General features: G+C 37.1%; 1 protein-coding gene across 5 annotated transcripts in view; it reads left to right on the top strand.

The window, feature by feature from the left end:
- LOC121314254 (histone-lysine N-methyltransferase EZH2) overlaps positions 1-13,381 on the top strand; it is a 32,330-nt gene extending 18,949 nt beyond the window's left edge. For 3 of the 5 annotated variants that reach the window (XM_041247308.1, XM_041247305.1, XM_041247306.1), the window contains exons 6-20: positions 325-510; positions 3,131-3,227; positions 3,521-3,684; positions 3,936-4,033; positions 4,377-4,620; positions 5,228-5,397; positions 6,822-6,916; positions 7,304-7,344; positions 7,844-7,969; positions 8,773-8,951; positions 9,079-9,174; positions 10,702-10,783; positions 11,176-11,256; positions 11,417-11,501; positions 13,042-13,381. In XM_041247308.1, coding sequence (XP_041103242.1) covers positions 325-510; positions 3,131-3,227; positions 3,521-3,684; positions 3,936-4,033; positions 4,377-4,620; positions 5,228-5,397; positions 6,822-6,916; positions 7,304-7,344; positions 7,844-7,969; positions 8,773-8,951; positions 9,079-9,174; positions 10,702-10,783; positions 11,176-11,256; positions 11,417-11,501; positions 13,042-13,102 — 1,805 coding nt within the window. In that variant the 3' untranslated portion in view covers positions 13,103-13,381. The remainder of the gene's footprint in view (positions 1-324; positions 511-3,130; positions 3,228-3,520; positions 3,685-3,935; positions 4,034-4,376; positions 4,621-5,227; positions 5,398-6,821; positions 6,917-7,303; positions 7,345-7,843; positions 7,970-8,772; positions 8,952-9,078; positions 9,175-10,701; positions 10,784-11,175; positions 11,257-11,416; positions 11,502-13,041) is intronic. The other 2 variants (XM_041247309.1, XM_041247307.1) reach the window with 1 other exon arrangement.
- The last annotated feature ends 246 nt before the right edge of the window (positions 13,382-13,627 follow it).

Below are 13,627 nucleotides of genomic sequence, written 5' to 3'. Positions count from 1 at the left end.
AATAAGCACAAATAACACGCATGCTTTTATTCAACCGGTCTTTGCTAAATGCACTCTCTTCTTTTGACACAGAAGAAATCGGCAGGTTTTAAAGTATAATGTGAGAAATAAGTTAAACACCTCTATAATGCAAAATGTAAACCTCATCAAACTGAAGCAGTGACAACAATGCTTTAAAAAAACAAACAAACACAAATACATTTTGTGGTTTATAGCCCTTGGGTTGAATCTGTTCTCTCTCGCTCTCTCTCTCTCTCTCTCTCTCTCTCTCTCTCTCTCTCTCTCTCTCTCTCTCTATCTCTCTCTCGTGTGTTTCTCTAAAAGAATGTGGCTTCATCAACGATGAAATATTTGTGGAGCTGGTAAGTGCTCTCGGTCAGTACAGTGATAATGAAGATGAGGACGACGGAGATGTGGAGAACCACGAATACAAGTTGGAAAAAATGGAAAGTGCTGACACAAAGGATGAAAACGATGACCTTCTGAAAGACCAGGATCTTGGTGCAGAAGGTAAAAACAAACAAACAAAAAAAACAACCTTGTGTATCATCTGGGCTTCAATCTGTTAGGGTTCTAAGGATGTCCTGAGATTCCTTGCCAGTTTAAAAAACAAAATAATCATTTGGTTTGTTTCTAACCTCCTGACTTGGATTGCTATCCAATTTATAACACCCTTTTAAGAACAACCAAAGCTCTATTGGTTACAGTTTCTAGTTGGTGTATCTTGGCTTCTGGAGATACTGTTGAAGTAAGTTGTGTGACCCAACACTGATACAGAAATCACTTGTTTACAAGGTCAAATTATTTGTTTTTGCTGCCAGTTATGAGCTTTCTCATCGCCTGCTGAAAAAGTAAAAGGCTTCAGTGGAATGTCATGAAGTTAGCAGTGCTACTGTACAATTGAATTCACTTTTAATTTGCGTACAGTGGCAGAGGAATAGCCTGTGCAGCTTGTGCTACTGCACAGGGGCCCACGCACTTGGAGGGCCATGGGGGAGCCTGAAAGTTTGGGGGAAAAAAAAAAAAAAATTTAACAGTGATAAAATCCTTTTATATTGCACATTTAGATTTGCAACCTTCATGTTTGTATCAGTGTAGCTACTGGTGTCAGTAATTAACTTTTTATCATCCCTCATTCCAACACTGCTATTCTTTTAAATTAAATAAATAATAAATCAAGAAAATAGATATCCTGATTGGCCAAATGCAAGGATTTAAATCTGATTAAAGACCTTGAATGTCATCTTTCAAACTAAGTTTAATCACTGTTCCATGTCAATCCGCCCATAAATACATTAGTCAAGTTTTTTTTTTTTTTTTTTTTTTTACCTTTTTCTGCTTGTTGAAAGAAAATATCTTTTTGTACACACCCTCTGGATGTTGTCTTTCAGTGTAGACCATTCTGCTTCCTCACTGTTCTATTTAAATTTAGTATAGCAAATACAGTAAAATAAATCATGAATAGGGTTTGCAGTCAGCAGTTTTTATCATAATACTATAGCAACAAGTCTGATTACTGTTGAACACACTGAACATCTTACTGAACAAACAGGATCAGGATTAACACATACCGTTAACTACATACTTTAATTACTAACATTTTATTTAGCTAATAAATGTTAGGACCTGACTTAAATACTAAAACACAAATACACGAACATGCACTCAAATCCAAATAAAAAAATAAGTTAACTGTACTTTTTATTCTTTAAATGCTTTACAAACCGTTCACAAACCATGTTTGCTTTTCTCTACGAGGTACCTATGCTTTGCCAAATAGTGTCATAGGAAGAAAAGTCTAATTTGTAGTTGTCGCACATGCAAGTTCATTTGCGCATGCCTAGTTTATGTTTTGCGCCATCTTTGAGTCTTGTCTGCTAAAGTCTCATTTCAATAGTTTTTAATTGAAATGCAATGATTACACACAGGAGGTAAATAGAGACACTATTCTGCTCCGCTACAGTAGTAAATGCACTAATTATCAGTACAATGTTCTCCAATCTTACAAAGCAAAGAATATAAAACAAATTACATATCCAGTGAATACGGTTATAAAGTATATTGCACAGTGTTACTTTATTATTAAAATTGTGCTGGAGTGACCTATACGGCTTGGAGACTCTATTTGGCATAATACCCTGAACCGAAGAACAGCTCCATGTCAGAATCTTTTTTTTATTACAAAAAAAAAAAATAACAAAAACTGTAAATGTTGTGTGGTTCCCCCCCCAACATAACCATTTTCTAATAACAATAGAACCCTCATAAGAGGGTTTTATTGTCTGTTAAGGTCCTTCTTGTTACGTTAAATGCCTGCCCTCGCCTGCGGGACATTTAACTACACGAGGCGGGCCTTGCCAGGCGATAAAGGTTCTATTGGTTTATTCAGTGAATGAGTTTCCTTGAAGGGACTGGTGATTAAACTTGTTAGCTTATGATTAAACATAATGTAGTGTTGGGTATAAAGATGCACAGAGAATACAATGCAAGTAAGTGATAGAAACCTGTAGTCCTAGACTGTGTCATACATGCTAACCTTCTGAGAATTAAATATTGTTAAATACTGAACACTTGACTTTGCATGCTGTTTTATGTTACATTCAAGTTTGGAAGGGCCCACAATAAGGTCCTGAGCGGGGCCTGCCTTTCTCTTCCTGTGTCACTGTTTTCCTTCTACTTTCTATTTTGGTTAATGCTAAATATCGAGTAAAACTTGTCATATCCGATCCTGTAAGATACGATTAACTGATGGCATGTGTCAATCTGACATTTTAATTTGCTTCACAAATTGTGATTTAATTTCAAACTTGTCACAGGACTAGTTAATGTAAGGTTTGAGCTTAACTCTGCAGTGTTATGAAATATTAACAATTTTAGGCTTTTTTATTTGGTCTCCTCTGCATGCGAACTCCACCAGTACAAATGATCACTACCCTACTCAACTTGCATTGTGTTTGGGAGGACTGGTAGTTGCAAGTAACTGTTAGTCTTTTTTTCACACAGTATTTAAAAGGAGACTATAGCCAGAAAATAATGTATTCTGCGAACAAGTAGAATCACAACATTAGTAATATGACACTTTATTAGTTTCTTACAACAGCAGTGATTCTCTGTTCCCTTTTGTTTTTAGGTAACGAATACTCAAAAAAGTTCCCATCTGACAAGATATTCGAAGCAATTTCATCCATGTTTCCAGACAAAGGAACATCTGAGGAACTCAAAGAAAAGTATTTATTTTTTCACATGCTTTAATTTTTTACTGGTTTAAGGATCGCTGTTTTGATGTAAGCCCCATAACCTGTCATCACATGTAGATTGGTGATAATTAAATTCAAGGTTTATATCAACAGGATGATTACAAAGTTACCACTTTGCTCTGCTGTGGGCGTGGGGGGTTGTATCATAGAAAGAGATAAAAAAAAAAAAAAAAAAAAAAAAAAATCTTTTGTGTGTTTTTATAGTTTATGGATGAATGTTTTTCTAGCAGTTTGGATTTTCACCTCCATGTCTCTCTATTCAGGTACAAAGAACTGACAGAACAGCAGCTTCCTGGGGCACTCCCTCCTGAGTGTACCCCGAACATTGACGGACCAAATGCTAAATCTGTCCAGAGAGAGCAGAGCCTGCACTCCTTCCACACACTCTTCTGCAGACGCTGCTTCAAATATGACTGCTTCCTTCACCGTGAGTAACTCTGCAAGAAGTTGTTTGAGGATCAATCATCAGTACTGGTATATCTTTCACTAGAATACTGTAACACTGATGATGGGGATTCACATCACAAGTATTTTGATGTCTTGATCCGTAAGGCGAGTTGATTCATCAATACCTGTATTCAAGAGGTGATATTGACAATGCGAGATCTTCCAAAGATCTGAAATGAACTGAAATGTATTCTTGAAATCGGTAATCCTAATGTTCCGTTTGCTCAATAGCGTTCCATGCAACTCCCAACACATACATACGGAAGAATATGGAGAACTTGGTGGACAGTAAGCCTTGTGGTCTTGATTGCTACATGTATCTTGTGCAGGTAAGAAGAGTTTATTTTGAGTAAGTTATTTTAAATATTTTCACCCATTGCACTCAATGGAATCTCAATATACAAAAAACATGCTATTAGTAGTCATTTTTTTAGTTAATTTTCTGCTGAAGTAACTAGTCTACTTGTCTGCATGACAGAACTACTCCTAAATAATAAAAATCCAATAAACTAAAGTCAAAATAGAATTAAGTGGCTCTATATCTATCTGTCTGTCTGTCTGTCTGTCTATCTATCTATCTATCTATCTATCTATCTATCTATCTATCTATCTATCTATCTATCTCTGTATATGACACATTGACCCCAATCATTTTTTTATTTTTTTTTTTAGGAGGGGGCCAGGGAGTTTGCAGCAGCTCTTACAGCTGAGCGTGTCAAGACCCCTCCAAAGCGCCTTGTGGGACGTCGCAGAGGGAGGCTTCCCAACAGCAGCAGCCGGCCAAGTACCCCAACTATAAACACGTCTGAAGCCACAGACAGTGACCGAGAGGCCGGGGGTGAGCTGGGAGACAGTATTGACAAGGATGACGATGACAAAAAGGATGAAACAAGCTCCTCTGGTGGGTCTTTTCTTGGTATGGAGTAAAGCTGCCTATTGGGAATGTTTTATCAGAATTTAATATTTGTATAGCCTGCAAGAAGACAAGCTGGCTGAAGCTGGCCCAAACACCTTCCCAGGGGTCACAAATGGAGATTAGACAAAGGGACATTCAGAACAGAAAATATGAGGCACTTTTTTACACAGAGAATTGTGAGGGTCTGGAATCAACTCCCCAGTAATGTTGTTGAAGCTGACTCCCTGGGATCCTTCAAGAAGCTGCTTGATGAGATTCTGGGATCAATAAGCTACTAACAACCAAACGAGCAAGATGGGCCGAATGGCTTCCTCTCGTTTGTAAACTTTCTTATGTTCTTATGTTTGCTGTTATGAAAGCAATGATACTGGAATACTGTTTGTATAAAAACATTCCTGCTGTACATAACTGCTCAAATGGGCACATAATATTTATCCTTAATTTCATATTTTTCTCGTTTGCTAATGATCATAGGGGTTTTACTGAGCCCTTTGGGAACACATACACTGGCTCTGAAACAATTATAAGCAAACAGCTTTTAAATAAATACAATTGCCTCCCAAGAGTTAAAACTTGGCCTATTCCTTTTCTGATTTTTGCCCAACAGAAGCCAACTCACGATGCCAAACTCCAGTGAAGCTGAAGCTGAGCTCTGAACCTCCTGAGAATGTGGACTGGAGTGGAGCCGACGCCTCTCTTTTCAGAGTCCTTATCGGCACTTATTACGATAACTTCTGTGCAATAGCCAGGCTAATTGGGACAAAAACATGTAGACAGGTAAGACTGGTTCTGTTCATAAATAGAATGTAAAAAAATGCCCTCACCTATAGATCATTCATGTTTTGTTTCTGTTTCTCATTACGTGGTTTGTGGCAGTATTATCTTTTATCATAATCAGTATGAGATAAATGCAAGGTAGTGAGACTAATTTGATTATTTGTCTCACCATTGATATCTGTGCAGCTTCTCTCCTAATACAAATAAAGCATCAAACAAATTACATTTTGTTAATAGAGGCAATTAACTGAACTAATGTGTCACAATGCAATTTACTTTTGGTGAACTAAATAGAAGTGTCTTGTAATGGTCTTTGGTGGAGAACAATTAGTCTTGATATACTCAGACTTTAAGTTTCAAGGATGTGATGAATAAGTGAAACAAAACAAGAATTGGAACCCAAAAACCATGAATGATGTGTTGTTGAGAATTATGTTATGCAATTTTGTACACCCTATTCTATCTTAAGTTTAATTTAAAAACCTAGAGAACAATGACAAGTCCAAGTTTTGTAGTTTGATTAAGTAATCTGCACTGGCAAATTCGGATGCAAGTTAGCATTGTTTCAGTGCTGCTGTGGAAAACATAACATTCACTGAAGAGAAAGAAACTAGGACTGGCACCACAGGTGTAGGACTAATACCTCATAAAGGGCTCTCTAGCTGACATCTACAAGATGTCTTGCATTAATTGCTTGTTCCACCCTGAAGAAGACATGAGCTGAAAGGTTTATCTACTTCACTTGCTTATTAAAGTTTCACCTTATAATTCTGATTGTGTGTTTTGAAGTTCTGTATGGCCAACTATGTCTGTCTGAGTCCTGTCACTCGCTTTCATTTAATGCTTTAATTTTGACACATGTGGAGATTTGAATAAATAGGCTCCCCTACAGTTTGACTGTTAGAACATAAGAACATAAAGTTTACAAATGAGGGGAGGCCATTCGGCCCATCTTGCTCGTTTGGTTGTTAGTAGCTTATTGATCCCAGAATCTCATCAAGCAGCTTCTTGAAGGATCCCAGGGTGTCAGCTTCAACAACATTACTGGGGAGTTGATTCCAGACCCCCACAATTCTCTGTGTAAAAAAGTGCCTCCTATTTTCTGTTCTGAATGCCCCTTTGTCTAATCTCCATTTGTGACCCCTGGTCCTTATTTCTTTTTTCAGGCTGAAAAAGTCCCTTGGGTCGACACTGTCAATACCTTTTAGAATTTTGAATGCTTGAATTAGGTCGCCACGTAGTCTTCTTTGTTCAAGACTGAACAGATTCAATTCTTTTAGCCTGTTGAGAGGTCTGATTAGCTATAAATGCATTAAAAAAATAAATTAAATTAAAGTAAGATCGCTTCAATAAATCCTCTACATATAATACTTTAATTACCACTAAAGTAAACATTACTGCACAACTCTGCTTTTGACTTTCAGGTCTATGAGTTTAGAGTAAAAGAGTCTAGTATTATTGCACGTGCACCTGCTGAAGATGTAGACACTCCACCAAGAAAAAAGAAGAGGAAACACAGGTAAGGGACAAAAGAGTATGAATAATAGTACTTCACCATGTTGGAAATGTGCTTAATTCAGAAATCTGTAGTTTTTAATTCCCTTTTGCACTAAGCTGGTTCAGTTCCTTTTTGTGGATAGTGACCTATATTCTAACATGCCAGGATGGTGCTGCATATTCTTCTGGTGGATGTACTGTCCAGAATGTTTTTTTTAGGATACATCTGCTACAGGAAAAGGGTGTGCTTCAGCTTCCTGGTTAACATAGTACACAAGTTGTTCAATTGACATGTTTTTCCATTTTAATTTTCTGAATGATGGGAATATTGAGGGTGTTTAATAACCAGGTTATAGCCCAATGCATAATATTGCAGCTTATATTTTTTTCCCATTTTTAACTGTTGCAGGCTGTGGGCGACACACTGTAGGAAGATCCAGCTTAAAAAAGGTGAGTTACTTTGGGGTCGGCATCATTTATGATGAGGCAGTTTTTGTTTTCTTGATATGAGAGGAAATGGGCAGGTCGGCCACACCTGTTCCTGTTCATCTGGCTTTCGTCAAAGTCTAAATTCAATTTTGAACATGGTTGTTATGCTGTAATGTTTACTTTAGTGGTAATTAAAGTATTATGTGTAATATGTTTGTTTTATATGAATTTGAGTCTTGTAGACAAAAGACTTAACTGCAGTTTTCTTGGTTTCTGATTGCTACCGCAAGCTTTAGGTTTGCAATGGTTTTTTAAGTTGTATGGTTTGCAAATCAAATTATGCTTAACAAGTGAAAACATTCTGTTCTCTAAATTCTCTGCTTGTTCTTTAACTGTCTAGGACAGAAATTTAATTAGAAGGAGTAGTTCTGCCTTTTTTGTTTTTGAGTACACACCAAAGGTGTGCCAAAGTTCTGCAGGTGAAAACTGACACTCTGCCCTCTCTGTTCAATTTGCCCAGATGGCTCCTCAAACCACGTGTATAACTATCAGCCATGTGACCACCCTCGCCAGCCCTGCGACAGCTCCTGTCCCTGTGTCATCGCTCAAAACTTCTGTGAGAAATTCTGCCAGTGTAGCTCCGAATGTGAGTACTGCAAAGACTGCGTAGCTAAACAGCTCTATTTGTACAGCCTAGTATAGAATACAGCAGGGAAAAGACAATTCTGAGATTAAATGCTATTCCTTTGCTTTTTAATCTTAAAAAAAGTGTGTGTGTGTGTGTGTGTGTGTGTGTGTGTGTGTGTGTGTGTGTGTTTAGAGAGATATATATATATATATATATATAAAATAAAAATAATTATTATATTTGGATAAAATTCACTGGTTATGATTTAGAAAATGACAAACTCTGTTTTAGAACAGGTCCAGTGATGTTTTATTGTGCTGATTAACAGTTGACATCACGGAAATGCTGCAAAATGATTTGATCTTGGGCAGGTGTTGTGAGTGTGTCTGGTTATACTGTCTTGCCAGGTTTGAAATTGCTGACTGTGAGCACCCAAGATGGGGAGCCACAGTATGCTGCCGTTGTCCAGCCTCCAGCATGACGTGGCGTATTGTTTTTTTTCTGTGATTCTTACTGCTTTTATTCACTAATTAGGTGATTGAAGTGAGCATGATCAAGTGATTAAAAAGAAACCAAAAACATTTTGTCAATGTCCATCATTTATATACCCTTTTTTTTTTTTTCCCCAAAAGTAAATGTGTTAATAGTGAAGTTTCTTTTGATGCTCTGTGTGTGAAATAAAATAAAATGTGTGGCTATTAGGCCATTTCTGCAGAGAGTTGGAAATGTTTTATTTGTTCTTTTTTACTGCTACTTGGCAATGCCTGAAATGACTCTGAGAACCTAGATTTGGACACTGTTGTTGGTCTGCTGTCTCCCAGGTCAGAACCGGTTTCCTGGCTGCCGTTGCAAGGCTCAGTGCAATACAAAGCAGTGCCCCTGCTACCTGGCTGTGCGGGAGTGTGACCCAGACCTTTGCCTAACGTGCGGAGCAGCTGAGCACTGGGACAGCAAGAATGTCTCCTGCAAGAACTGCAGCATTCAGAGAGGGGCTAAAAAGGTGTGTGTGGGGGTGATTTTGCAGGGGCCATTTCTTATGTAGAATTTTACAGTTCTATTAACTTGCGTGTTATTCTGTAAGAATGAGCAATAGTTCATTAATTTGTTCTTTTTCATTTCCACCTCAGCACTTGCTGCTGGCCCCATCAGATGTTGCAGGATGGGGCATTTTTATCAAAGAGTCTGTGCAGAAGAATGAGTTTATCTCAGAGTACTGTGGAGAGGTTAGTTGGACAATTTTGCAGCTTTACCATGTTAAATTGTTTTAAAATAATGTGTAGGTGTGTTTCTTGCAATATGTTTAAGCATACACCTGAAAACAATACAAAAATATATAATCATGATGCATTATCTATGATTATGTATTAATGAAACCTGGCCAAAGAATTTACACTTCAACCCTAACTCACGCCATGTTCTCAACCCCACACCAGCAGCTGTTCAAGAGGTAGACACAAGCAATGTAAAGCTCATCTGAAGTGGATGGTACTGCGGTAACATTCATCTCCAGTACTAAGCTGTAGAATCAGAGTTCCACCAAAAATGTTTGTGGTGTAAAAAAATGTGTATTTTATGACAGTTACCTTGCAGACCATAATAACCTACAGCTGTTTGATATATATTTTTTTTAAATTAGATGGAAAATAAATGTCTGAAATGATGGTTCTACTGTTAATTGTTGATTTTGCATGTTTTTTATTGTAAATTTGTCAAAATCGTCTGTAATCGGTTCTTTTTTTTATTTTATTACCATAAACATCCAGATACCTCCCTTCCAAGATATCTGAAGTACTTGCATTTGTGATTTGCAGGATTATTCTAAACAATACTGTACCTATTATTAAAAAGGCAACTTTTTAGGCAAAAACACTACTTAAAACCATTTTATATCTGTTTTCATCACTGTTTTTATCTTTACAATTTGCTGCATCAGTGAGTCTGCCTGTTGGTAGTAACAGCTGTTTACAGCTGGGTAAAGGCAGAGTCATTAAGCCTTTGCAAAACCAGCAGATGATGCAATTACAAGGTTATTTATTTATTTTAAGTGTTTGAAGCTGACAAAATAATAAACAATACTTGAGACCCATACAGTGAATAGCAGCGCACAAGTGTGCAGTTGTGAAATAAACAAATTATAGTAAACATTGTAGTTTTATTTTTTTTTAAAAACCTGATATCTGGTACTGCACCACATTAAGTAAATCTCTGGTTGCGAGTCATTCTCTCGCATAATGTAGCACTGGAGGCTGAAATCGTCCCCACATCTTCAATGGCTTCTTTCCTGTCATTAACTAACCAACCACCCGAGGTGAAAGAACCTAGGAAGTACAAGTGTAGCAGATTTCCACCACATGGAATCTGGGAACTTTCCTAACGTAGCGTTAAAACTGAAATACCGTGCATATTACCAAAACGCCCGATTCCTTCAAAACCACAATTCTGAGGCCTATGTAGCAAATGGAATTGTGAAACAGACAAGGTTTATGACATCTGTTTGTTAGCTACAATCTCTTACTTTATGGAGGGCAGTCTGTAAGATATCGTTGTGGGTTTCTACTTGTTAGAAACCTCTTATTAAATAAATTCTGTGTTAACTGCTTTTTCACACTTTCCAATATTACAGGTGACTTTATGATGCAGTATGTTCAACCATATACAGCATACATACCTTTTAAATAACAGTATATGTGAAAGTCTTTAATTGTGTGTGTGTGTGTGTGTGTGTGTGTGTGTGTTTTTTTCCTCTCCAGATAATCTCCCAGGATGAGGCAGACAGGCGGGGAAAAGTATATGACAAGTACATGTGCAGCTTCTTATTCAACTTGAACAATGGTACTTTTTTTAACTTTTTTTGCAAAATTCAGAGATTTAAAGTGTCTTTGTGTTTGGTGGCTCCCTCTAATCGAGTTGAATGTATTTCTCGCATGCTTTTTGCTTTGTCTGTGTGTCATTGAAAGCGTGAAAGAGAGAGTACTCTCAGCTTGATTTGAGGTAGCCACTGATCACTTATAAACATGTTAAGTCATTAAATCCAAAATAAAAAAAATAAAAGATTAAACATGACATGATATTGACACAATTAATCTGTATTTATAGCACCTATTGTGGTTTAAGCTTTTAGGTTACTCGGAGATTGTCATTCACAGTATGACATCTGCACTCGTTTGTTTTACAGACCAGGTTTCATGTTAAGTGAACTAACTTGGATCTGTAATTCGTTGCAGATTTTGTTGTGGATGCAACACGCAAGGGTAACAAGATACGATTTGCCAACCATTCTGTTAACCCCAACTGCTATGCAAAAGGTAAATAAACCAAGGAGCGATTGCTCCCATCTGTGGTTTAAAGAGTTGGAAATAGATTACAGGAAAAGCTTTTTTTGTTGTTTTGTTTACAATAACATTTTTCCCGTTCTGTATATATGAAATAATTAATTATATTTTTGTTTCTGTTTCTCTCATTCAGTTATGATGGTTAATGGAGATCACAGAATAGGTATATTTGCGAAAAGAGCAATCCAGACTGGTGAAGAACTCTTCTTTGACTACAGGTATATATAAATGATGATTTATTATTCTCTCCTGTCCTCGGCCTAAACCCTATTTTAACAGCATTATCTGCAATAGGTCACTTGAACTTATAGATTTAATAGCAAACTTAAAAAGACCTTGAGCCAAAAGACTTGAAAATTATAAAACGTGTATAAAAGGTAACATTGTGACCTAAATCAGATTGTTGTGTATCTCATAGTGCAAAGTAAATCAATTTTAAATAGATTAATCTCGCATTTTAGCAGTTCCTGAATGTATTTAGCAATACAGGCAGTCCTCGTACTTAGGACACAATTGGTTCCTGGAAGTCGCGTTGTAAGTCAATGTGTCGTAAGTCGAAGCACATTCTCCCATAGGAACAATGTTATAAATTGGGGTTACATTCCTGACTCTTCAGCCAGGTAATAGTTTTACAAAAATGACCCGTTATATTGTACTCATACAAATATTTATTTATCTCTTTACACTCAGCCCAGTGGTTATGCTCACATTACTCAGACACCTACCTGATTTAAAAGTACAGACTCAGGGTTTTCCAGTGACGTATTCAGTGTGTGTATGTGATACTCTTAGCAGGAAATACGATCGCCTGAAGTTAAGCCCCTCATCATGTGACAGAGTTCACTGTTTAGGTTTTGTTTTGAGTCAATTGCTCTTATCAGACATTAACAGGAAATAAAAAATAAATAAGTAAAAAGTTACATACATAAAAAAAATAAAACACTAGACTGAGTCAGGGCAACCATGGCAGGTACTGCAGTTCTGCATGGCTCAGGTCTCGCCGTGTCGTAAATGCCGTATCGATGTCGAAGAGGGTAATAATGCAAAAGAGTCGTTAGTGCCGTGCGTTGTAAGTCGAGGATCGCCTTTACAGTGAATTTTGCCGAATATATTCATTCAGTGTTCTGGTAAGGGGAACTTGTATGCTTTTGTAAATGTGCTGCCACCTCTCTTGCTATTGCTAATATATTTTAAAGCATTTAATATGGCAACCTCATAGTTTCAGTGTTATTGAAATTCTTTAGGCAAAAACCTAACACCACTCTTCACTTTTACCTGTGACTTAAGATGGCTACCATTTGGTCACGTAGTGATTTGGTTTCTAGAACATAAAGACCTGACGCTTCAAGGTATTGCCTTCATACTCTGAACACGGGTGTATTTTATGATTCCTTAGGTCAAGTTTGATCGTGGGTGTCTTACAAGAGAAAATAAACCTTTGCTGACGCTTCACAAAGCTCCCATGATTGTCTCAATAATAATCCGTTACAGGTGGTGTCCATTGAACATTGTTTTTAACCTGGATTTATCAGTGATACAGTCCTCCTTCACATTTCAATTTTGCTTCATGTTTACAAACCATTTGACCTTAACTGACATGCCACTTAAGAGTGTGCGAACAGGGATGCTTTGTTTTTGTTCGCACACTCCTAGTTACAACTATGGAGAGAGGCACATAATTGAACACTGGTGCTTGAAGGCTGTGTGTATCGAAAGATCACAGAATATAGAAACATGATTGCTTTTTGTTTTTTACAGGTACAGTCAGGCTGATGCTCTTAAGTATGTGGGTATCGAAAGAGAAATGGAGATTCCGTGAATGCATCTACCTCCTCGTGAACAAATGCCTTATGCTCTTCAGGAATTTTTAGTACCATGTGCAGTTTAAAAAAAGGTATTTGATACAGCCAGGCTTGTAGGGTTTTACAAATATCTGCTCTGATAGTAATTTATAAGTGACTTTGAAATCCAGCTTTTTACTGCCTTTTTTCCCTTCCCAAAACACCTGCAAGTTTTTGTATCAAATGATTGTTTTTCTTTTCAGTACAGTACACCAATGAGCTATAATTATGGAACAATTTAATAACAAATAAAACAGTACTTGAACGTGTATTTGTGTATATACAGGAAGCATTGCATTTTACCTATGTTTGGCGCATCATGGATTATTTTTTGCTTGCGTTTCTGTAAAGTTTTATAAAACTGCACCATTTCTGTTGTTACTTCTGATGCCCCCTGGTCCTCAAATAATGAATGAACACTTTCCTACTACATTTTTTTTACAGTGTGCTGTCTGCATACATTTTAAAATATACAAACAAAAATAAGTACAAAACCATATGCA

Source organism: Polyodon spathula, chromosome 4 (assembly GCF_017654505.1).
Source record: "Polyodon spathula isolate WHYD16114869_AA chromosome 4, ASM1765450v1, whole genome shotgun sequence".
Taxonomy (NCBI): Eukaryota; Metazoa; Chordata; class Actinopteri; order Acipenseriformes; family Polyodontidae; genus Polyodon; species Polyodon spathula.
This window is presented reverse-complemented; position numbering and strand designations above follow the sequence as displayed.